Consider the following 23899-nt stretch of genomic DNA (forward strand, 5'->3'; position numbering starts at 1 on the left):
TTATGGCTTCCCCACACCCACCCCAAAGCTCTGTTGGAAGAGTAATGGGGATTCAGAGATCAGGAATGGGGGAGACACAGACACTCTGGGGGGTCATGGGGGGTCCTACACTGAGTCACGGACAATCTCTGGGGGGGCCACAGGAATCCCACACCATCTTGGCAGGGCCAGAAGCAACCTCCAGAACCCAGGAGGCCTCCCAAGGACGTGAGGAGCCCCCTAAAGGACCCAAGAACCTTCCCCAGAGACCCAAGAACCCCTTCAGGGACCAAGAAACTCCCACTAAGGAGCCCCCCAAAGACCCGAGGACCTCCTTAAGGACTCAGGGAGCCCCTCAGGGACATGATGATTCCCTTCCAGGAATCAAGACGCTCTCCTAAGTAGAACTCCTCAAGGTCAAGATAATTATCTTAAGGACCCTAAAACACTCCCCTCCCACCCACAGAACCAAAAGAAGCCTGTAGGGACCCAGGAATTCCCCTCCCGAGTACCAAAAGAACCCGTTTGAGGACCCAAGGGTTCCATCAGAGATCCAGCAGCCCGCGGGCCGGTTCCCTCCCGAGAGGGACACGCACAGACACCGGAGCCCCAGCCATGACGTCATGTCCAGGCTATGACGTCACCGGGGCCGTTGCCATGGCGCCGCGCGCCGCCGTTTCCTGTGTGTGTTCGAAGCGGCGGGCGGGGCGCGCTCCCGTCGTGCCCCGCGCGGGGGCGGGGGCGGCCGCCATGTTGTGGAGCGGCGGGGCCGGCGGGTGCTGACGGAGGAGGCGGAGCTGGGCCGGGCCGGGCCGGCTGGTGGCACCGGCACCGGAGCAGGTACGGCCGGGGCAGCGCCCGGGGCACGCTGAGGAGCGTGGCACGGCACGGCGAGGCGGGGGGCCTGCGGCAGGCTTGGGCCCCGCATTTACCCCGGGGGATGGGCCTGTGGGCCGGGCCGGGCCGTGCGGAGGGGCCGGGCCGGGCCGGGCGGGGCTGGGGGTGCCTTGCCTCCTTTAGTCCCTTTCTCCCTCCCTCTCTCCCTCGGCAGCCGGTCACCGAGCAGCCCCGCCTCTCCCTCCCCGCCCGTTGTGGTGCCTTGGCAGCCCTGGCAGGATGGGCGCAGTCAGTGCCGCTTCCTGAGGGCCCAGGCGGGCTGTGCCCTGTCACGGCAGGGCCGGTGAGCCCCAACGCTCCGGTGTGTTTGGTAACGGGCATCCCGCACCTGCACCCGGGGCAGAGCGGCTGGAAGCTCGCGGTGTAACCCCCTCGTGTGCCCTGGCCCTCTGAGGAAAGACCCAAAGAGCCGAAGGCTGGATCAGCTCTTGGTTCTTGATCAAGTTGATTACACGGACGGTAACATAGATTTTAGTGGCGTGGATCTTACCCCTAAAGGGAGCTGCCAGGCAGCAGCAGAAACTTTGGCCAGCAGTCTGTTGTTTATGTACAGCACCGGAGGATGTGTCCCTGCCCACCCGATGGCTCTGGGGTCTGAGGGAGCTCCTTATCGCTGTGTGTTTCATCAGAGTGTTTTTAAGCTGTTCACATTCTGCACATGGGATTTGTACGCAGGATCAGCCTGAGCTGAAGGTTCTCAGGTGGTTAGCAGGTTCTGCTGGGGCAAGGAGGTTTGTCAGGTCACATTGGAGTCACCTCAGGAAGATGTTTGATTTGTGACACAGAGATTGTTTTCTCTTGATTTGTAGCTCTCTTGAAGGCTTTGTGCCCATTTTCTTGTGAGGTGCTGATTCTTCCTGTGTGTATTTAATGATAACACCTCAGTATTTTGTGCTGCAGGTTCTTCAAAGAGCAGTTCTGCTGTGTGCAACAAAACCTCGTTGCAACATTTTAGAACCTGAAGGAGCTGACAAAAAAAAGATGGAGAGACTGTGTACAAGAGCCTGGAGGGACAGGAGAAGAGGGAATGGCTTCCCATTTACTGAGGGCAGGATTAGATGGGATATTGAGAAGGAACTGTTCTCTGTAAGGGTGGGGAGCCCTGGCACAGGGTGCCCAAAGCAGCTGTGGCTGCCCCTGGATCCCTGTGTGAGGCAGTGTCTGAGTCCAGGTTGGAAGGGGCTTGAAGCAGCCTGGGACAGTGGAAGGTGTCCCTGCCCAGGGCAGGGGGTGGCACTGGATCAGCTTTGAGGTGCCTTCACTCCCAAACCATTCTGGGATTCTGTGATGTGACATGTGGATCTGGTACCTGGGGCATGGTTAGTGGCCTTGACAGTGCTGGGGGAACAGTTGGACTCTGATCTTAGGGGGCTTTTCCAACCTAAATGATTCTTTGATTCTACACGGAATAATTAAATAAGTAAATGTCTTCTAGGTGGTTACCAAAATAGCTGCCATCATAGGCTGGTTGAAAGCAGAACCTTTGTTTCTCCTGTCTGTTCAGTTACTTGTACAGAATGTGTTTGTGTGGGGAAAACTGCATTCAGGTGCTGGTGGAAACAGAAGGTGCTGTGGCTGTAACTGGCTCTCTGTGGAGGCCAGTGAGTACCCAGAACTCAGCTCTGTATCCAAGGGGAGTTCCAGGGGTCAGGCAGTGTGGAGAGAACTGTGGGGTTTGATCAGGCCCTGCCTTGTGAGAAGCATGTGTTTGGTACTGGTTATGTCCTGGACTGAGATGAAATCTCAAAACAGAACATTGTAAAGTCTCCTCCTTGCCAAAAGTACCTTGGGGAAATCATACCCAGCCTCTTCCCCAGTGCAGGAATTAGCCTCCAGTGTCTGCAGAAGGGATGAGCTTCTGTGCCTGAGCACATGAGGACAGCAGGAACCTCTTCCACTGGAAAATGGGAGCAGCAGAACTTGTTCAGCACTTGGTGTTTCTCAGGCAAAATCTGCTGGGGCTGAACCTGCTCTTCACCCCAGCCCTTGGAGTGTCCCCCAGCCAGGTGACAGCCAGCACAGCCCAGGGGTGCAGGTGCTGCTTCACCAGGTGCACTGGCCACTTACTGCATCTCTGAAACTGGAGGGTTCCTCCTGCTGCCCTTTGTTTGTTTTGCTTTTGTAACAGATAAACCTCTTTAAGGAGACTTCCTGTTAATTAGAGGCCTTTTGGCCCATGGGTAAGAGGCACCATCAGAGTGACCCATGTGTTGTGCTTTGTTTCCCAGTGCAAGGCTTCCTGCACTACTGAGGACTTCATGCTCTATTTTATATTCCCTGGGAACAAGTGTGTCCCTCTTATTTATGGAGCATCATGGTGAAAGGGTGAAATAATCACCACCTGCAAGCAATAAAAAAGGGGTTTAATAGTGGTGATTTTCTGAGAAATCCCCTGCTGAGTGCGTGGTTGTCGTGTCTGCTTGGATAAGCTCTGCACTGCCAAGAGACAATGGTACACTGCAGTGGGATGTGTATTGAATGAAAACGTCATCTGTGAAGGTAAATAACAGCCCTACAATTCTTCTGGCTTCTTACAAACCAGCTGAGGCAAATTTGGAACCCCTCAGCAAGTGGCCTGGCTGCTGTGTGTCTGCATCAGTGGAGTGGCTGCTGGTTCTGATCTCTGTAGTTGCCCATCACTTGTATTTGAGTTTCAGTTGAATGGTTGAAAATAGCCTTGACTGTCATCTTCCCTTTTTTTCTTTTAGTTGTGGAGAAAGAAGGATTTTAGTAAAAACATCTGTAGTGAAAGCAATGATGGTACCAGAGCATCATCTGCCTCTGAGAGGCAGCAAGACTGATGTTCCTGGTGGGCTTTTTGGAGTGTCCTCTTCCAGGCACACTTGCATTTAAGAGCAACTGTTGTGTATACAAAAATCTTGGTGAGGCTTGTGATGGTATACTGAGAATATTTATTAGATATCAGGAAGAAATTCTTCCCTGTGAGAGTGGGGAGGCCCTGGCACAGGTGCCCAGAGCAGCTGTGGCTGCCCCTGGATCCCTGGCAGTGTCCAAGGCCAGGTTGGAAGGGGCTTGGAACACCCTGGTCTAGGGGAAGTTGTCCCTGCCCATGGCAGGGGGTGGCACTGGATTGCCTTTGAGGTGCCTTCAAGCCCAAATCATTCTGGGATTCTGTGATGTGGTGGCAATGTTTATCTTTGGTAAAGGCCCTTCCAAAGACAAGAGACTTTGCTCTTTCCTGAAGATCTTACAACCCTGAGTTTCTGCTGCCTCGTGATAGTCCAGGCCACAAACAGCTCTGTGTCATGAGCATTACATCCTTGGCTCCTGCAGGCTTCCTGCAGCCTTGGTCATCACAGTGCCCTACATTTTTGTGGTTTGCTGGTCAGAGTTTCTCTGTCATCGTTGTAGGATGATGTAGGATTGTGCATCACTTTTAGATGGTGGATGTGAAGCTTTGCCTGAGCTTCTGAAGCTGTCATAGAGGGTTGTGGGAAGTCTTGAAGCTTATCTGTAAGTGCAGGTGGAGGTACAGAAGGTCAAATGTTTGTCACCTTTAATCTGGATTGCAGGTTGGGCCCATGCCTGTGAGGAAAGGGGGATATTTTCTGCCTGTGAGGAAGGAGAGATGTTTTCTGCCATGGGAAGTGAGGGGAGGCATGGATCACTGTGCATTCAGTTATATCTCCAGCTTCTGTACTCCTGTTTCAGACTGGATGGCTGAGTGCAGGCAGGAGATGAAATTAGTGTCTTGGCTCTGCCCTTGAACCACTCTGCCTTCAAATAAAACTGGAGTTCAGTTTGTGTGTATTGCTGGGCACTAGAGTTGGCACTTTTGGAGCAGGGGCATTGTAAGGCTGATGACAATGGGTGCATAAAGATGGTTCTGAGTGCCCAGGGCAGGAAGTGCTCAGCAAGATGCTTTGGAAAGGCAGAAAACAATGGGATTTTGCAGGACCTTCAGTGCAGAGCAGTTGCCCACATCTTAATGCTCTAGAGTACACTGCTGTGGTGTGATAGCTCTTGCCATAGTCCAGCATCTTGAATTTTGGTGGAGTATTGTTCTTCAGGAGTGTTAGGAGTAATGCTGAAGATCCCATCTGACACCATAACACTGGAGTAGTTTTTCTCTTGTCGTTAGTGTGATCTCTGTTGTACAAAGCTGTGAACATGCTTCTCTGATGAGGGCAAGGCAGCAAAGGGTTGTAGTTTGTTTTGAAATAAAGCTTTAATTGCTCCCATTGCATAGGGGTAAATGGCTGATTTTATAAATGCATCTCACACTATACCCTAGTAAATTGCTGGGTAACAAATTATAATTGTAGCTTTAAAAAGGTAAATATTGGTAAAACACACAACTCTTAACTTTTTGTGCTATTTTGTGCTATTGCTGGTTTGAAAGGAGGCCATTCCTGAAAAGGTTTGCTTGGTTGGTGTAATGTTCCTGTGGGTTCAGTGTAGACAAGTTCTGCTTGAGCTTGGCCAAACATGGAGTATCTTGCTTGTTCCAAATGGTGACCCTGTGAAGCTTTGGCATTCTGAATGCATTCCAAATACTCTTCACTATTACATAGCTAAAAGCTATGGCTTGGCTTTTTTTGTTGGTGGGGTTTTTTCCCCTTTTCCCTTACAGCTTGTTCAAGACCTTGTAAAAGAATCTATAACTGGTAATACTCTTGCAGTACTTGGTTGAGGAGGAGGTGATGCTTACTAAACCAGCCACAAACTTCAGCCCTTTGGGGCTGAGTTAGGTCTTTGTGTGACATGGTCAGTACCTGGAGCTGTGTGAAGAGGGGCAGGACACTGCAGCTGCCAGGGGTAGAGGAATTGCCACTTCTGCTGCCAGCTGAGGGCTTTATCTTATTGGTTTGCCAGTGTTGTGATTGGGTTTAGTCAAATGAAAAGAAGATGAAAACTTTGGAATTGGGAAGCAGGACATCCAGATTTGATTTCAAACCCTTCTGGTCATGACTTGGAGAACTAAATACTTGTGTACTTTTTGCCTTGGCAAATGATGGGGCTATTCCAGAGAGCTTGGAAATATTCAACACCTGAATAGTGTCATGTTTTTACCTTAAAGCCTATGCCATTAATACAGGCCCAAAGAGCTGGCAGCATCTCTGAGTGTGGGTAGGTTCTTGCTGACTATAAATTGAGATCTGTTTAGGACTTACTAGTGAGAAAAGCTCCAGGCAACATTTTTCAGACTTGAGATGCTTGAAAATAGAGCATCAACATAACAGTAATGGTATATAAGTTACCAAGGCATTCTTTACCCTCCTTTGGCCCTGTATAAATCAGGAAATATATTCAGCTTTACATTTACATCCTGTCTTTGGTATTCCGAGTCTCTCACTTTTGTCAGCACCTCTCATATTAAATGCTTACCCACCCAAATACTTTCCAGAAGAGAAGGTATATGAAGAAATTCTGGAATAAAAAAAGGCCAGGAATCATCCAGCCCTTTAACTGCTTGAGCAGAGTGTGTCTGAATTGACAAAACCAACCTGCATCTCTTATCCCTCCTTCAGTGTGTGCTGGGGAATCCAAACAAGTACAGCCTGCCTCAAACCACAGAATTCATTCTGCAAAATTACTGCCCTGTTTCTCTGCCAGGCCTGGCATTCTGCATGCTGGCTTATTAAAAACACATCCATACCAAGAAAGAACACTTTTGTGTTTGAATACATGGTGGTTTGGTCAGTAAAAAGAACAAAAGGCACTTGTTCAGTGCCACGACTCTTCCTGTAAGTACTGTTCTCAAGGTAATGAGCTGTGAGGGAGTCCAGACAATTCAGACAGGACATGAGGAATGAAGAAGGCATGAAGAATATAAAGTCACAACACAAATTCTTTTCAAGGAGTCCAAACCCTTCCACCATATCTCACCTTTCTTCTCCAAGCATAAACTGCATAATTAGTGACAAAATAGTGTCTGAAGAATATGTAACACATGTAGCTCCTCAAGATCTTTTATTACTTCAGCTTAGAGGGAACTTGAAGCTCACTTATCATAAAAACACAGAATCATTCAGGCTGGAAAAGCTCTGTAGCATCAAGTCAAACCATTCTCCCAGCACTGCCAAGGCCACCACTAAGCCATGTCCCCAAGTGCCACATCCACACAGCTGTTAAATCCTTGCAGGGATGAGGTTCCACCACTGCCATGGGCACCTGTGCTAGTGTTGGATTGTGTTCTCGTGAAGAAATTCCTCACAATGTCCCACTTAAACCTCCCTTGGCACAGCTTGAGGCTGTTCCTCTTGTCCTGTCCCTTGTTCCTTGAGAGCAGAGCCCGACCCCCACCCAGCTGCACTCTCCTGTCAGGGAATCATGGAGAGCAAGAGTGTCTCCCCGAGCCTCCTTTTCTCCAGGCTGGGCTTTCCTCAGCTGCTCCTCGTGCTCCAGCCCCTTCCCCAGCTCCATCCTCTTATCCAGACATGCTCCAGCCCTCTTGTGAGAGGCTCAGAACTGTCACCAGGATTCGAGGTGTGTCAGCAGTGCCCAGCACATGGGGACAGTCACTGCCCTGGTCCTGCTGGCCATACTGTGGCTGAGACAAGCCATGTGTACCACTGGGCTTCTTGCCCACCTGGGCACACACCAACTCATGTTCAGCTACTATCATCAGCAGCCCCAAGTCCTTCTGGCAAAGCCTTTTTTACTTGCTTGGAGAGAAATAGACTTGGACTCACTTCCCAAGAACAATCTAGAGAGAACAAGAGCACACCACAAACCAGAGGTGCTTGCTCCCTGGGCCTGTGTTAGTGGCACAGGTTTTAGGGTAAAAACATGTCACTATTCAGGTGCTGAACATTCACTGCTGTGTTCTGCCTCTGTGGTCTCTATTGAACAATCTGTGCTGTGTTTCTGAGTGAAAGTTGTAGGTGAAATTTGGGCAGATGGGAACTCAAAAGCTTGATAGTGTTTCAGATGCAGAATTTAAAATGTTTCTTCGCTGTGTAACTGGATCTGGATCTCTCACCAATACTGTGCTGAGCCATTCTGGGAGGACACTTCAAATGTGTGGTGTTCTCTAGCTGATCACGCTCCTCGTGTGGGTTCTGCAGGCTGAGCTCTCTTACTCATGGTGTTAAAACAACAACAACCCAAAAAAAGAAAAGGGGGGAGGGGGCATTTTGTTGAACTGTTTAGTTTGAGGCACATATTTGGTATCTTGTGGGTCGGGAAGGGCAGTGGTAAGTAAACTTCAAAATGAGGCAGAGTATTTGATAAGGCATGTACTAATTTTTATTTTTAAAATTTCCTTTATTAATAGCATCACAGACTTTTCTAACTTTTCACTGCAATTATGTAGTCCCTGACTCTTTGCTTCATTTGGTTGAAGCTGATTTCTGTTAAATTTGGGAGCTCTTACCAGTTTTGCCACTGAAAGAACATATGGGAGTAATGTGTTAAATTAAAAAAGAGAAAAGCTTGGGGGAGGAGGTGGTGGAGGTAAGCAGGTGTGATCAGAACCAGCTTGGCACTATCTATTTCAGGGATGCTCTTGTAAAAGTGTTGGCATGCTAATGTTAAGGAAGAAAAAGCATTTCAGCCTTTGTAAGAAGTCCAAGTTTTGGTACTGACAAATGGTGTAGCTCAAAGAGCCACAGGATCTCTTGAGCTGGAGGCGACCCACAAGGATGATCAGCCCCTGTCCCTGCCCAGACCCCCAAAACCCCCCCTGAGCATCCCTGAGAGTGTCCAAACGCTCCTGCAGCTCTGGCAGCCTTGGGACCATTCCCTGGGGAGCCTGGGCAGTGCCAGCACCCTCGGGGGGAAGAACCTTTCCCTGAGCTCCATGCCAAGGCCTGACACAGCTCCAGCCCTTGCTGGGCTCCTGTTCCTGTCCCAGAGCAGAGCTCAGCCCCTGCCCCTCTGCCTCCCCTGGGCAGGAGCTGCAGCCCCCGAGGAGTCTCCCCTCAGTCTCCTCTGCTCCAGCTGAACCAGCCCAGTGCCCTCAGCTGCTCCTCAGCCCTTCCCCAGCTCCCTGTCCCTCCTTTGGACACTCTCCAACAGCTTTGGCTCCTTCTGACCTTGTGGTGCCCGAGGTGCCCCAGCACTGGAGGTGGGGCTGCCCCGGTGCAGAGCAGGGTGGGACAATCCCTCCCTGGCCTGGTGCCCCAGGACACGGTGGCCCTTTGGGCTGCCAGTGGTGACTCAGATCCAGCCTGGCACCCACCAGGACCCCCAGGTCCCTTCCCAGGGCGCTGCTCTCCAGCCTCTCATTGCCAGCCTGTCCCTGCATCCAGGGCTGCCCCACCCCAGGGCAGGGTCTGACACTTGCCCTTGTTTAACATCACATGATTAGGGATTTCCCCATCCTCACATTTGTCAGGGTCTCTCTCTGGGGCCCTTCCTTTCTTGAGAACATCAGCAGTTTCTCCCAAGTATGTGACCTCAGCAAACCTACTCAGGACCTTCCAGAGTCACTTCTGCTCCCAAGTCACTTACAAAGACATTTGAGAGAACTCGCCTTAAGATGGAGCCCTGTAGAACCACAGTGGTCACCACCTTGATGTCACCCTATTTCCTCTGACTTTCTGAGGTGCAAGGTCATCTGCTCTGCAGTGCAGAGCCTTATTTGCTTTATTTTCAAGCTTATTTCACAAAATATTGAAAAAACTTTGTTGTAAAACTTTATATGTTAAACTTCATTGCATCTTACTGAATGGCACTGTACTGTGTACTGCTGGGTCCCTTGTAGTTTGGTAACTTGCTCCCGGTTTTAAACCATAAAATCCTGGGCAGTTCTGTGGTTCCTGGAGGCAGGAGGGAGTGGGAGGCAGTGCAGGATTGTCCCTGAGTGGGGCACTGTGCAGCTGCTCCCTGGGCAGCCTCCTCCCAGCACAACCTTTGTGTGGAGTTGCCTCTGGGATTTTACTGCAAGTTTGTTTCTCGAGGCTCCATTTGTGCAGCTGGGACTCCAGCCAGGTGCCATAAATGTTTATGCAATAACAGGAATGAAGATCCCTTTATGTTCTGCACAGCCTCCGGATGCCTGTGCGTTGTGGGGATTTGCTTATGTGTTAATTGCACCTTTGCCTTTGGACGTGTTTATCTTGGGTTGAAAGACCAACTAGATGTGTCCTCTGGTGCTGGTGATTTTGTGCCCATGTCAGCTGTGGACAAGGCACATGAGGTGTGTGCTGGGGGAGGTTTACCCTGGGAGTGCTGCTCTCTGCCCTTGGGACTTGGCAAGGGCTGTGACTGTGTATTCTTATGCAAGTGTCAGCTCATTTCTTTTTTATTGAGGCACATGTTAGTTTACCAGGAAAATATCAGCTATGAAGCAGCCCTGTCCTAAAATATATGCTTAAAATACATGCTTAAATGATGTTAGTATTGCTTATAGACTATATGAGTGAGCAAGCTTTGTGCCAGCCAGGAGGAGTATTTGGGATAGTGCAGTCATCAGACATGGAATGTTCACTGATCTCTAGTGTGTTCCTCCAGTGAGTGGTGTTAAAATCTGCTGTACTTCTGACATGGCTAAAAGCATCCCACCTTCAGCACTGCTCCCATGGACTTGACCTGAGCAGTGGGACAGGCTGTAGTGGGATCACAGAATCCCACAATGTTTTGGGTTAGAAATTACCTTAAAGCCCATCTCATTCCACCCCCTGCCATGGACACCTTCAGTATACCAGGTTGCTCCAAGCCCGGTCCAACCTGGCCTTGAACACTTTTATGAATAAAGCAGCCACCCCTCTCTGTGAGACTGGTGCCAGTGTCTGGACAGACTGCAGGTGCCTGGATTTTTTCATGCCCATGTCCTGAGGATTGCCAGACTCTGCTGCTGCAGGGCCTGGGGGCAGTCCCTGCTCCAGGTGTGGTGGGGACGGCTGAGTCCTGTCAGACACAAAATATCAGCTACCTGCATTCCTCAGTGTCACACAAGTTTGGTACCAATGCTCTGCTTAGGAAAAGTGGTCTCAAGTTCAAAGAGCAGGCTTAGGAGACTTTGAGGAGGCTGTTTGAGCATGGAGGAGTGTAACATTTTGTTGGTGTTCTCCTCCTGTCTGTTGCAGCACACTAGTTACTGCTTGGACTTCGCATACATAAACTCCTGACCGGCTGATCTCTCCAGCCACTCCCACCATGGATCAGGACTACGAGAGACGTCTCCTACGCCAGATCAACATACAGAATGAGAACACAATGCCTTGTGTGAGTACACATGGGCACAGGCCCACTCTGTCTGTCTCACTTGGGACTCTCTTCCTTCAGCTTTTGAAAGACCTGGGACCTCCTCAGAGGAAATCACAGTCTTGTTGGGCTGTAAGCAGATGTGAGCTCCTTAGCTGTTCTATGAATATCCAGATAGCTTGACTTTGGGAGCTTTTGAATATATAACCTCACTTCAGGTAGCAAAAAGGGGTGAAGATATTTTTGTGGAGTTCAGTGATACCTTTTTAATACATAATCTCAGCAACTACACATGTAACATAAAAGTTGAGGGCTAAGAAACCAACCAACTCTAGGGCTTGACAAGAGTAAGCTCAGTGTCTTCTATTCTTTAATTCAGGTAGCAGAGATGAGAAGAACATTGACGCCTTCCAATTCTCCAATGTCTTCTCCTAGTAAGCATGGTGACAGATTCATTCCCTCAAGAGCTGGGGCAAACTGGAGCATCAACTTCCACAGAATAAATGTAAGTTTTACTCACTTCTCCTACAGCCCAGCCTTGGAACTGAGGAAATTGTACCTTTTGTTTTTGCTGGCATGATTGCTCTTCTTATCTTCTGTACCATGTGCTTCTGCTGCCCCAGAAGAGTTCCATTAAATGTGTCCACAAACCCTATGCTCCCTGCATTTGCTATTTCACCATATACCCTGAGGCTTCTGTATGGTGATGGCATGTTCCTTCATTTCAGGAAAATGAAAAATCACCAAGCCAAAACAGAAAAGCAAAGGATGCGACGTCAGACACTGGCAAAGGTGAGACCACCCTTCTACTGCTTGGCAGTGCCCAGAGCTCTTATTGTGAACTGCAGGGGAAGTTAAGGCCACACTGGCACTTATGCTTATGCCAAAACTCATGCTGGTGTTTTGGGAAATGCCCACATCATGAATGAGTAGCAGGTTATTGCTTTTGATGAGTGTCTAGATGCAAGAGGCTGTCTTCATCCCTTGATTTATTGTGTCACTAAGCACTTTCCTGATGGAGTGGAAGGAGTGGAAACTTGCTACTAATCTTGATTCTGAATGGAGGCTCCAGACTTTTTAAGACACTCTGTGAGAGTACAAGTTGTAGAATCCCAGACTGGTTTGGGTTGGAAGGGACTTTAAAGCCCATCCAGTCCCACCCCCTGTGATGGGCAGAGACACCTTCCACTGTCCCAGGTTGCTTCAAGCCCCATCCAATCTGGTTTTGGAGACTCCCAGGGATCCAGGACCAGCCATAGTTGCTCTGGGCACCCTATGCCAGGGCTCCCCACCCTCACAGAGAACAATTCCTTCCCAATATCCCATCCAGCCCTGCCCTCTGGCTGTTTGATGTCATTCCCCTTTGTCCCCAGTCCCTCTCCAGCTCTCCTGGAGCCTCTTTGGGCCCTGGGAGGAGCTCTGAGGTCTCCTTGGAGCCTTCTCTTCCCCAGGTCAGGCACACATGATCCTGACACTTCCTACTGTTGCTGCTCTGAGCTCTCTCCTCAGTGCCTGTTTGGGTTTACAGATGGCCTTGCCTACTCTGCCTTGCTGAAGAATGAACTCTTGGGAGCAGGGATTGAGAAGGTTCAGGACCCTCAGACAGAGGACAGGAGGCTGCAGCCATCCACCCCAGAGAAGAAATCTCTCTTCACTGTACGTTGGTTATTTGCATTAACACCAGTGGAGGTTGTGTGTGTATCACAGGAACAGAGCACAGGGCTCTGCCAGGCTTCTCATGCAGTGAGTTGGTGTTGGGGCTTTGCTGACAAATGTGGCCTGTAAAGGGAACCTGAGTGTGCAGCAAGCAATGTGCTTCCTGTATTTGTGATAGCAGGATAGCTGGGTGGAGTCAGGCTTTTTGGACAGTGTGGTGAGTGGCCAAATCAGGCTTTTGCACTTGAGTGTTGCTATGGGGTTTTGTATGGTTTTAGAGCACCTGGGAAAGGAAAAACTGGGTGTCAGAATGAGCTCAGTACCAGTGCACATTGGGAGTGATGCCCTGGGGCTCGGGCAGGGTGGGGTCCTCACGAGGTGTGTTTCTTTATGCAGTACTCGCTCAGCACAAAACGCTCCAGCCCAGATGATGGCAATGAGGTCTCACCCTATTCCCTGTCTCCTGTCAGCAACAAAAGGTAACATTGATCCTCTGCAAACTAAAAGAAGGGAAGGGCTGGGCCAGAGGCTTCGGTGAGGTTCTCTAGGACTTCTGTCTAAAGTTTTAAAATTGCAATTTGAATTGAGTTTGGAAATCTGGAGAGATAATAAATAAAACAGTCAAGTTCTAAGAATTTCTTCAGATGCCTAACCTGCCTATGTGTTTGACATGTCTTGGTCAGCTCTCAGTGATCAGTTTACCTTTCTGCTTCATAGCTCCTTTGTAGAAACAGAACCTAATTCCTTCCAGTCTTGCTGCTGAGAGAGGGTTGTACAGCACTTTTGTCTCTGAAATTCTATAGAAACTTCAGAGTGCTCTGTCAAGAGTGGCTACACCTGTGCCTTCCATCTGCTGTGATGTGCAGATTCCTGTAGTTTTTTCTTATGTGTTTTTGTAAACAGTCAGAAACTGCTAAGATCACCTCGAAAACCAACTCGGAAGATCTCCAAGATTCCTTTCAAAGTGCTGGATGCCCCAGAGCTGCAGGACGACTTCTACCTGAACCTGGTGGACTGGTCCTCTCTTAACGTCCTCAGCGTTGGCCTTGGCACTTGTGTTTACCTGTGGAGTGCTTGTACAAGTCAGGTAAATGGTCATAAGTGTCTGGAGATTAAATTGCCCATTGATGCAGGGTTTTTCCAGCCTTCCAGAGCTGTGGAATGTGCTGTGTGAGGGCTTCAGCACTTGTCACACTCTATCTCAACCACAGCACTGGTTTGTGAGCCAGCCTGTGTGACAAAGCTACGTTTCTTACCCGTTCTTCTCTCTGAAGGTGACCCGGCTGTGTGACCTCTCTGTGGAGGGCGATTCTGTGACATCCGTGGGCTGGTCAGAGCGGGTCAGTATGACACTGTTGCCAAGGACAGCTGACACGTGGGTCACTTAGCCACTGTCATCATAGCTGTAGTTAACTCCCTGAGCTGGCTTTTTTCTGCTAAAAGAGAGGGGATAGAGAGCAGCCTCTTGTGTCTGAGGTTCTCAAGGCATTGCTAAGAGGAGTGGGAGGGAGAAGGAGTCAGTTTGCTTCTTCAGCTCTTGACAATGAAATGTTACAATAAATATATTCCAGACAGGCTGCTTGGACCTCTCAGTAGGGAAAAACATATAAGATGGAAGAACTCTGGATGCTTTCCATCTTGTGGGATTTATGTCAAGTCTTTTTCTTGACTTTCAGTTTTCTGACTGTACTGATCCTGGCTCTCTCTTTGTCCAGGGAAATTTGGTGGCTGTTGGTACTCACAAGGGCTTTGTACAGATCTGGGATGCAGCTGCAGGAAAGAAGCTCTCCATGCTGGAGGGACACACAGCCAGAGTTGGTAAGGAGTGGGGAAAGCAGAGGGTTCTCAGGGGTCTCTCCTTCCTGATTAGACTTTGTTAGGGATCTGCTGGAAATACAAAACCCAGAGTACCAGGATTGATATTTATCCCCAGCTGTGTCTTGAGCAGGTTCAAAATATCATCTCATAGCTCTGGTGTTCTGATCTGGGTGTGATGTGGTTGGGTGTTGCAGCAGGTGTTTCCTCCTTGCTTGAGGCTTTTTGGTTTGGTTACAACATCTCTTCACTGCTGCTGGCTTCTGATTTCAGCCCTGCTGGCAGCTCCACGCTGAGATTTTCAGTTCCCTTTTTAGGGGAACTGGTTTTTTTCTGCTCAGAGACGTTTGTGAATCTGAACTCTGGGGTGAGATTTGGGAAATCCATGCACCATCTGAGATCTATTCCTGTGCTTACTGCACTGTGAAGTGGGTTTGGTGATACCTGCAGTCAGTCTGTTCAGGGTAACCTCTATTTGTGCCTGATCTAGGACTCCAGAGAGTGGATGTAAGGGAGGTCTGTAAAGAGTGGTTTGAGGTTTGTTAGAGGGTTTTTTTTCTTTTTAATCCTGGCATCTGTGATGGCTGCATTTTGCTTACTAACTGCTGCAGGACTGGAAGGGTTGGGCTTGACAATGTAGCCAGCAGGACCAGAGTAGTGACCAGGCAGTAGTGCTGGGCACTACTGAGGCCCCACCTCAAATCCTGGAGTCAGTTTTAGATCTCTCACAGCAAGAAAGACATTGAGGGGCTGAAGCAAGTGCTGAGAGGAGAACAGAACTGGGGAAGGGGCTGAAGCACCAGAAGGAACTGAGGGAGCTGGGGGAACTCATGGAGAAAAAGAGGCTTAGGGGGCCCTTCTGCCTCTGCACAACTCCCTGAGAGGAGTGGGCAGCTGGGGGGGGGGGCACAAATCTGCTCAGGGAGCAAGGGACAGGATGAGAGGACATGACCTCAAGCTGTGCTAGAGGAGGTTTGGATTGGATATTGGGCAAATTTCTTCCCAGAAAGGATTATAAATCATTGGAACAGGCTGCCTATGGCAGTGGTGGAGTCACCATGCCTGTAAAGTGTTTAAAAGGCGTGTGGCTGTGGCACTTGAGGACATGGTTTGGTGGTGAGCGTGGTGCTGCGTTGACAGTTGGACTTGGTGATCTTAGAGGTCTTTTGCAGCCTCAGTGATTCTGTGATTGCATGGCTCCTGCAGCCCCCTCTGAAGCTCTGCCCTGTTGCAGGTGCCTTGGCATGGAATGCAGACCAGCTCTCGTCCGGGAGCCGGGACAGGATGATCCTGCAGCGCGACATCCGCACCCCACCCCTGCAGTCTGAGCGGCGCCTCCAGGGACACAGGCAGGAGGTCTGTGGCCTCAAATGGTCCACGGACCACCAGCTACTGGCCTCTGGAGGGAATGATAACAAGGTACATTCCTTCCAAGGGGCTGTGGGAAGTGTCAGACCCCCTTTCTTTCTAGGGCAAGGGGAAATGTTGTCAAGTTGCACCAAGGGTGGTTCAGGTTGGATATTATTATATCACGGGAGGTGTTCAAGGCCAGGCTGGACAGGATGTGCAGCAACCTGGTCTAGTGGAATATGTCCCTGCCCATTGCAGAGGATGGAACTAGATGGGCTTTGAGGTCCCCTTCAACCCAAACCATTGTATGCTTCTATGATGAGGGAAAAATTTCTTCACTGAAAGAGTTGCTAAGCATTGGAACAGGCTGCCCAGGGCAGTGGGGGAGTTGCCATTCCTGTAAGTGTTCAAAAAAACAAGTGGGTAGGTCATTTTGCAATATGGTTTACTGGGCACGGTGGGATTAGGTCAAAGATTGGACTTGATCTTAAAGGTCTTTTCCAACCTTAATGGTTCAGTGATTCTTTAAGGATGTTTGGCTTCTCTGAAAAGGACTTTTGTTTTGGTTGTTGGACTGTGACCAAACGTAAATCATTCTAAGCTTCTACTCAGTCTTCTCTTCCTAATAAAATGAAAAAGGCAAATTTAATTTTGCTTCTGTATTTTGCTAATTAAATCTATAGCTTGGCTCAGGAGGTTCAGTTCAACAAAGCCACTGCTAAGCTGCCCTTCCTGGCTTTGTTTGGGTAGTGTATGGTCACATTTGTTGAAGCAATGTTTGTGTGCAGCAAGAACCTGAGGTAGAGCTCTGTGAGTTCTCATACCTGTAACGCAGGCTTGCAGCTCACTGAGCACCATATGGGAGAAGCATCTGTCACAAAAAAGCAATGTTCCAAGCCCTTTGGAGTGGGTTGCTAGGTAGAGAATGTGCCCAGTGCCTGTGTGACAGCATGGTTGGACCGAGTTCCTCCTGCTCAGAATAACTCCTCCTAATGAACTGAGCAGATTTCTAGATGTGTTCTGGAATGATACAGCCAGAAAGTCAACAGAAGGGTCTGAGGCTCCCTTCAGTGAAGCTGTTTCTTTAGATTTATTCCCTTAATCTTAGAGCCTGTTCCTGCCATGTGGCCTGTGGGTAGAACAGTTCCTCAGCTGATAGTAGTGCTGGGGTGGTTGTCAATGCCCCATCTCTGGAAGTGTTCAAGGCCAGGTCAGATGGGGCTGAGAGCAACCTGGTCTAGTTAAAAGGATTTGAACTGAATGAGCTTTAACCAACCCAAACCATTCCATGATTCTGTGAAGTGCAGAGTGGAGCTGTGCATGCCTGGACAGAGTGGTGGGAAATCAGTTTGTTGCCCAGCTGCCCTTATTGGTCCCATTGTGGCTTGTGGGTGTAGTGGACTCATGACTGAGGCACAAGTTTGATCGTGTCTCCTCTCTGCCAGCTCCTTGTCTGGAATCACTCCAGCCTGAGTCCTGTCCAACAATACACAGAGCACCTGGCAGCAGTCAAAGCCATTGCCTGGTCCCCACATCAGCATGGGCTCCTGGCCTCGGGTGGGGGCACGGCCGACCGCTGCATCCGCTTCTGGAACACGCTGACGGGGCAGCCCCTGCAGTGCATCGACACCGGCTCCCAGGTGTGCAACCTGGCCTGGTCCAAGCACGCCAATGAGCTGGTGAGTCCTTCCCCGTGCAGCTGCTGAGCTGCCCTCTCTTGGGAAGCATGGCTGAGCATGAGCCAGCTGTGTCCAGGTGGGCAAGGAGACCAAGGGCATCCTGGCTTGCACTAGTAAGGGTATTGCCAGCAGGACCAGGGCAGTGCCCTGTTCTGGGCACTGCTGAGGCACCTCAGGTGTTGGGGTCAGTTTTGGGCCCCTCACAAGAAAGACAGTGAGGGGCTGGAGCTTGTCTGGAGAAGGGAACAAAGCTGGGGAAGGGGCTGGAGCACAGGTCTGTTGGGAAGCAGCTGAGGGGCTCCAGCCTGGAAAGAAGAAAGATCAGGGGGGACTTTCTCGTCCTCTGACAAGAGAGTTGAGCCAGGTGGAATTCAGGCTCTTCTTCCAGGTAACAAACAGCAGCACAAGAAGAAATGGCCTCAAGTTGCACCAGGGGAGGTTTAGATTGGATATTGGGAAAATTTCATGGTGCCCAGGCTGCCCAGGACAGTGATGTAGTTGGTAGACTGTTGGACTTTATGATCTTGGGGGTCTTTTCCAGCCTTAGCAATTCCATGATTCTGTGATGCATGTTCCCCTCTCCCCTTTCAGGTGAGCACCCACGGATACTCCCAGAACCAGATCCTCGTCTGGAAATACCCCTCGTTAACTCAAGTAGCAAAGCTCACAGGGCACTCTTACAGAGTCCTGTATCTGGTGAGTGATGGCCATGGCTCTCTAGCTGCTCACCTGGCTGCAGGTGTGCTCAGATGCAGCAGTGCCAGTGGCACCATAAGCTGCCTGGACAGGAATGTGAATTCTCCCCATGCACAGTAGAAAACTGTCGTATTTCTGTGCCTGCAAGGGACATTTTAATTTGCCTCAATGGTAATGTGAGGCTTTGTTAATGATAGCAAAGCCTGCCAAACTCTCCTGAGGAAACATCTGAGTTTTCTTCTAAGAAAACTCTTCTGAGCCTGAAGAAGAGAAGGCTCCAGGGATATCTTCCAGTGCCTAAAGAGGCTTCAGGAGAGCTGTAGAGGGACTTTGGAAAAGGATCTGGAATATCAAGACAAGGGGGAATGGATTCAGACCACTACAAGACAGGGTTAGATGGGATATTGGGAAGGAATTGTTCCCTGGGAGGGTGGGGAGCCCCTGGCACAGGGTGCCCAGAGCAGTTGTGGCTGCCTCTGGATTCCTGGCAGTGTCCAAGGCCAGGCTGAATGGGCCTTGGAGCAACCTGGGATAGTGGGAGTGGAATAAGATGAGCTTTAAGGTCCCTTCCAACCCAAACCATTCTGGGCTTCTGTGATTTTATGAAACACAAGCTTCTCTGCTTGCTTCCAAAAGACTTTCACACCTTTTCATTGATGACTGGTGCCCAAGGAATTAAACATTTGTTGCAGGTAATTTTGATCCATCTCATATCTGCTGTTACTGTTACTTGGGGGTGTCAGCAGTTCACAACAGAGCTGACAAATACTGATAATGTTTTGGGAGGTACATCCCAATGTAAGCAACCAATATTGCCAGAAAATCCAGTCATAGCATCTTCCTGCCTTCAGGCATGTTGATAATCCTGAGAGGAACAGCCTCAGTTACACATGTCTTTGATTTCTGAACACAAATATTGTTTCCACATCACTCCCCCCATGTGTTCCTTAGCTCACCATGAGTGCCCAAATTGCACCTGAGGCTGCATGAGGCATCTGGAAGCAGAGGTAGCTGAGTAGGAAGGAGAGTTAAATCTCTCCTACATTCCAGCAGAGACTTGTTTTTAGCCTCAGAAATGTGTCAGGTGCTAGAGGTTGTTGTCTTGTCCTTAGGCAATGTCCCCTGATGGGGAGGCCATTGTCACAGGAGCTGGAGACGAAACCTTGCGCTTCTGGAACGTCTTCAGTAAAACTCGCTCGACAAAGGTAAGGCCAGGCCTGGGGGAAGCTGCATGGGGGAGCTCAGGCCACATTGGCTCTGCTCTGCTGCCTCCTCTCTGATCCCTTCCTGCAGATCAAGGGCTGGGGCAGTGAAGGATTTAACTTTGATGAGATTTATGTAAAAGGTCACCCTGTGTGCTCAAGGCAGGTGTGACACAACATCCCTCTCCAGGCTGGTCCAGAGCTGCTGAGCAGAGCAGTGTTTCAGGGGCCTCACCAAACTGAGCCCTTGGGTGACAGCAGGCTGGGAGAGCTGGGAGTGTCTACCTGGAGAATGCCCAGGGAGACCTTATAGCCCCTACCATGGCCTAAAGGGGCTCCAAGAGAGCTGGAGAGGGACTGGAGGGACAGGACACAGGGAATGGCTGCCACTGCCAGAGATCAGGGATGGATGGAATATTGGGCAGGAATTGTTCCCTGGGAGGGTGGGGAGCCCTGGCACAGGGTGCCCAGAGCAGCTGTGGTTGCCCTTGGATCCCTGGGAGTGTCCAAGGCCAGGTTTAACAGGGTTTGGAGCAAATGAACTTTAAGATCCCTTGAAGCCCAAACCATTCTGTGATTCCATCATTAACCTCTGTCTCCTTACAAAACTACTTAAAATGGGTTTGGACAAAAATGGGATCATAGATTCTGCCAGTGACAACTCACCATTACCAAAACCAGATTGTGCCTGATGCTCTGAGAGCTTTCTTGGGTGCCTGGCAGAGAGTTTTGGAGGAGGGGACTGGGACAAGCTGGCATTGCTCCTGGGGGTGCCCCAGTTCATGCTGTTTCTGAGATACAGCTGCCTGCAGAGTGCTGGGCATGGGCCAGCTGCACACTTGTTACCATTCAGAAGAAACCCATGGGAATATTTATGGTGTTGGACTTTGATTTGTGAGCTGGTATTGTGCCCTGAGCTAGAGATAGCAGATTAAAAACAAACCAACCCAGAAGCACATGAAGTAACAACTGTTTACCTCCTGCTTTGTTTTCTCTTCTTCCCTTGTCAGGAGTCTGTATCTGTGCTCAACCTCTTCACCAGGATACGATAAACCCCATCCCTGTGCCCCGGAAACCTCAGCCTGACATTCCAGGATCAGACCACTCCCTCGGCCTGCATGGACCCCAGAGCCCAGCCAAGGGGAGGGAGAGCCATGGGACTCGAGGAGGACCCAGCTCATTAAATATCTGCTTGTGACCCACAGGGCTGGGCAGTATTTGGGATGGGGTGGGGAGGGGAGGGAACTGCCAAAGGTTATTGGATCATCCTTCATAAAGGGAAACGGGTACAAGAGAAATGATAACCCAGCACCCTCCAGCTGTCAGGATGGTACTGGAGAGGACTTGAGTGACATGGACCATTGAGACTGGACTGAGGCCATCTCCACTGCCATGCTGTGCCTCCTGCAAGGCAGGAGCATATCCTTGCTGCTGTGGGAAGGGGTATCCTGTGCTGCTCTGTGTCCTAGAGTCACATCTCTGGAAGCAGGAGCCAGCCAGACTGGTCTGGTACAGCTGGTGTGAGGGGCATAGCTCCACGCTGGGCATCTAAGGGCTTTGTTCATTGCCTGGCATCCCCATTCCAGGAAGAAACTGGAGAACTGCCTATTTTCCTTTTTTTTTTTCTTTATTTTTCCCCCCAGACAGGTACTGTAGTACTTGATGTGATCATTCCAGACAGCTTGATTTTTTTTTTTTTGGCATGCTTGACAGCTGCCTCTGAACAAATACACTTTGGGGCTCTAGACTTTGGAGAAGACTTGAAAAAGCTTCACCTCTAAGGGAGCAGATTCGGGAAGTTCTGCAGTTGCTGTTTCATATTCTGGGCTGATCCTGGGAGTTACCAGAGAGAAGCAAGGACTTTATAAAAAAGAAATCCACCAAACCACCTGTGCATGTGAAGCTTCCTTCGGTGCCACCGGGTGGGTGCCTTGCTGTGGAGTCTCCCTGAGGCCAAAAGCAGTTGGGATGGATTTAAGAAAAAAATCCTGAAGATCTGATTTTTGGGATGGGCAGGGCCTCTTCTGGCTGGAAGAGAGGTTCTGGCTGGAAGCAGAGCTGCAGCATTGCTTTTTTGTTACCTTCAAATCCCAGACAGGGCCCTGCTGTTGAGTTTTGGTGTGTGGTGTGGGGTTTTTAGGTTATGTGGGATGAGAGTTCTGGCTGGTGTTGGAGCCCATGGGGTGTAACACAAATGCTCTGTGTGGTGTGGTGCTTTTAATTTAAGAGAAGCTGTCAGGCTGCACAGCCTGTTCCATCTGACCTGTGCCTGCCCTGCTGAGGCCCTGCCTGCCTCCTTTCCTCTCCCAGCGTTGCCTCCTATTCCCACGTGGAATTCCCTGGCTGTGTATATAGACTTGTTCTCTCTCTGTAGATTGCATAGGTAATGCTTTATCTTTTTTTTTTTCCTTTGTTGTTTTGTCTCCTCTCCCTTCTTCCCCTAAAACATGATGGTAGGAATATGATTGCCTGTCCCCAGTAGCCCCAGTGTCCTTAGGGGGAGCCAAGGTGTGAGAAGGCCAATACAGCCTTGACCACTTGTGCCATCACAGAGTGCCTGGATCAGGCTGGTGCTGCTGCGCCTGTGTGACACATACTGGGAGTCACTGGTGAGGAGCTGGGAGCTCCCTGGCAGCCCCCTCTGAGTCTCCCAGGCCCACAGGCCACTTTGTCATCTCACAGTCTCACTTGCCACCAAAATGACATTTCTGTGGAGTTTCTGAAACACTGTTTTAGTGCAGCTGCTTTAGTATAGTTCTGGCTGTGGGACATGAGGCATGGTTTGAAGTCACCCCCGAGCTCAGCTTGTGTTGTTTGTTCCACTTGTGGGCACTGTTCTACATCACCATTGGTTGGGAGCACCCCAGAGCACCTAGGATGTTGAAAATTGAGTTGGATCATTAAGTTGGGGAATGGGTTTGAAGCAAAGGGTCACCTGAATTAAGAGGTGGTTGTCATCACCTGGGGAAAGGGCTTTTCAAGGAGGCTTGGGAGGCTGGTGGCTGTGTTGTGGATTTTCCTGTTCTGGATTGCCTCCAGCTAAATAACACTGTGCAGACCCCTAGGATACACTGCTTTATCCTCTGGGTAGGCATAGGTGCTTGGGTTGGGGGCACACAGGAAGTCTCAGCCCATTCTGGAGCAGGAGGGAGCCAGGCACCCAGCTGGAGTGCAGGGTGTTGTGTAGAGGATTGTACTCTCCAGTACCCTGGAGCTCCACAGGAATGGATTTGCCTCTCACATTGTGATGGGGGAGCTTCCTCAAGGAGTCCCAGAAACTGCTGGAGGGAGTGGCAGTGCTGTGGGGTGGGCAGTGCCAGGTGGGCTCTGCAGACACGGCTCAGTGCTCCCAGCTGCAGAGCAGGGATAGCTCCTCACTATCCCCCACCATTGTCCCCTGTTGCCAAGGACTTTACCTAACTACATCTTGTGTCTACATCTCGCTTTCTGTCTGCCTTGGGAGCAGGTTGCCTCGTGGTGGCTTCTCTTACAGCACTTGGCACTTGGCTGGTGATTCCCAGGCCAGGGTTAGTGGTTCCCAGGCCAGTTCTGTTCTGTGCCCACACACGCTGGTGACAGAGCATGGCAAGAACAGGCTGCTCACTGTGACCTGGCTGTCAGAGCCCAGTACAGCCACCTGCACTGCCCCACTCCCCGCTGCCAGGCAGGAGCTCCCAGTTGTATCCGTGTGGAGATGGGTGTGTGCAAGTGTCTCAGGGTGATATTGTCACTGTCACCTGCTGCTTAAGAGGGAAAAGGGCAGAGCTGAGGTGGTGTGGGCACTGACTTGGGCACAAGGTCCTCCCAGAGCTGGGTGACAGAGTCTGTGGCATCGTTGTATCCCAGGTGTCATATGATGGAAAACAAACATGGAGCACGCTGTAATTTTTTCATGTAAAGCAATTGAACTGGCATTAAACAGGTTGTGAATTTATTGGGTTTGGTCTCCATGGCTCTGCTTTGCTTCTCCACAGTGAAGGGTGCAGCAAGTCCCCAGGGTCCCCCCCACACCTCTGCAGGTACCAACTTGGCACAGCTCTCACCTGAGGTTTATTGCTCCCAGCTTCCCGCTGCTGTTTGCTTTCCTGCTGCTGGGAAAGGGCCCAGCCCCCTCCCTGCCCTGCCCTGTGCCCCTCAGCATGGCAGGAAGGAGCAAAGGGGGCCCCTGGCCTGGTTCAGCCCCTCCTTGGTGTGGGGCAGCAGCCAGAGCCCCTTGGTCCTGCAGGCTCTGGAGTCAGAAGTCCTGCTGTCCCCATGCAGGTGGGATCCCACATGGAGGGGGGGCCCCCCTCCCTGGGCAGTGGAGCCCTGTGGACAGGGGACACCTCTCCCGTGGGTACAGCCCTGTGCCCCTGCCTGTGCCTTGTTCCAGGCCTTGGGAGGGAACCCAGGGCAGCTCCTTCCCCCCAGTGATTAGTGTCTTCTGCTGTGGGGACCAGGCTTGCTGCTGGTGCCACCCCCGGGCTGGGTGGTGTGGGGCAGAGCTAGTCCATGGGGCTGAGCAGCAGGATG

At 50.4% G+C, this 23899-nt stretch overlaps 2 protein-coding genes across 5 annotated transcripts in view; both read left to right on the forward strand.

Annotated features, from left to right (window-relative positions):
- Nucleotides 1-679: 679 nt before the first annotated feature.
- FZR1 (fizzy and cell division cycle 20 related 1) lies at nt 680-23326 on the forward strand. Of its 4 annotated transcripts, XM_079328580.1 has the most exons (15): nt 734-846; nt 3585-3685; nt 10880-11010; nt 11369-11494; nt 11718-11781; nt 12518-12645; nt 13042-13124; nt 13549-13732; nt 13920-13985; nt 14361-14463; nt 15695-15879; nt 17256-17489; nt 18081-18185; nt 19298-19390; nt 20398-23326. In XM_079328580.1, exons 3-15 carry the CDS (start codon nt 10942-10944, stop codon nt 20437-20439), a joined length of 1482 nt encoding a protein of 493 aa, XP_079184706.1. In that variant the 5' UTR covers nt 734-846; nt 3585-3685; nt 10880-10941; the 3' UTR covers nt 20440-23326. The 4 variants fall into 4 exon arrangements, with proteins under 4 accessions (XP_079184703.1, XP_079184705.1, XP_079184706.1 ...); XM_079328577.1 differs by lacking the exon at nt 3585-3685 and having other exon boundaries at nt 680-819; nt 10872-11010; XM_079328579.1 differs by lacking the exon at nt 3585-3685 and having other exon boundaries at nt 705-819.
- HMG20B (high mobility group 20B) overlaps nt 751-23899 on the forward strand; it is a 47237-nt gene continuing 24088 nt past the window's right edge. The window contains exon 1 of the mRNA XM_079328590.1: nt 751-763. The gene's annotated coding sequence lies outside the window, so the exon portion shown is untranslated. The remainder of the gene's footprint in view (nt 764-23899) is intronic.

Source organism: Erithacus rubecula, assembly GCF_903797595.1.
Source record: "Erithacus rubecula genome assembly, chromosome: 28".
Classification (NCBI taxonomy): Eukaryota; Metazoa; Chordata; class Aves; order Passeriformes; family Muscicapidae; genus Erithacus; species Erithacus rubecula.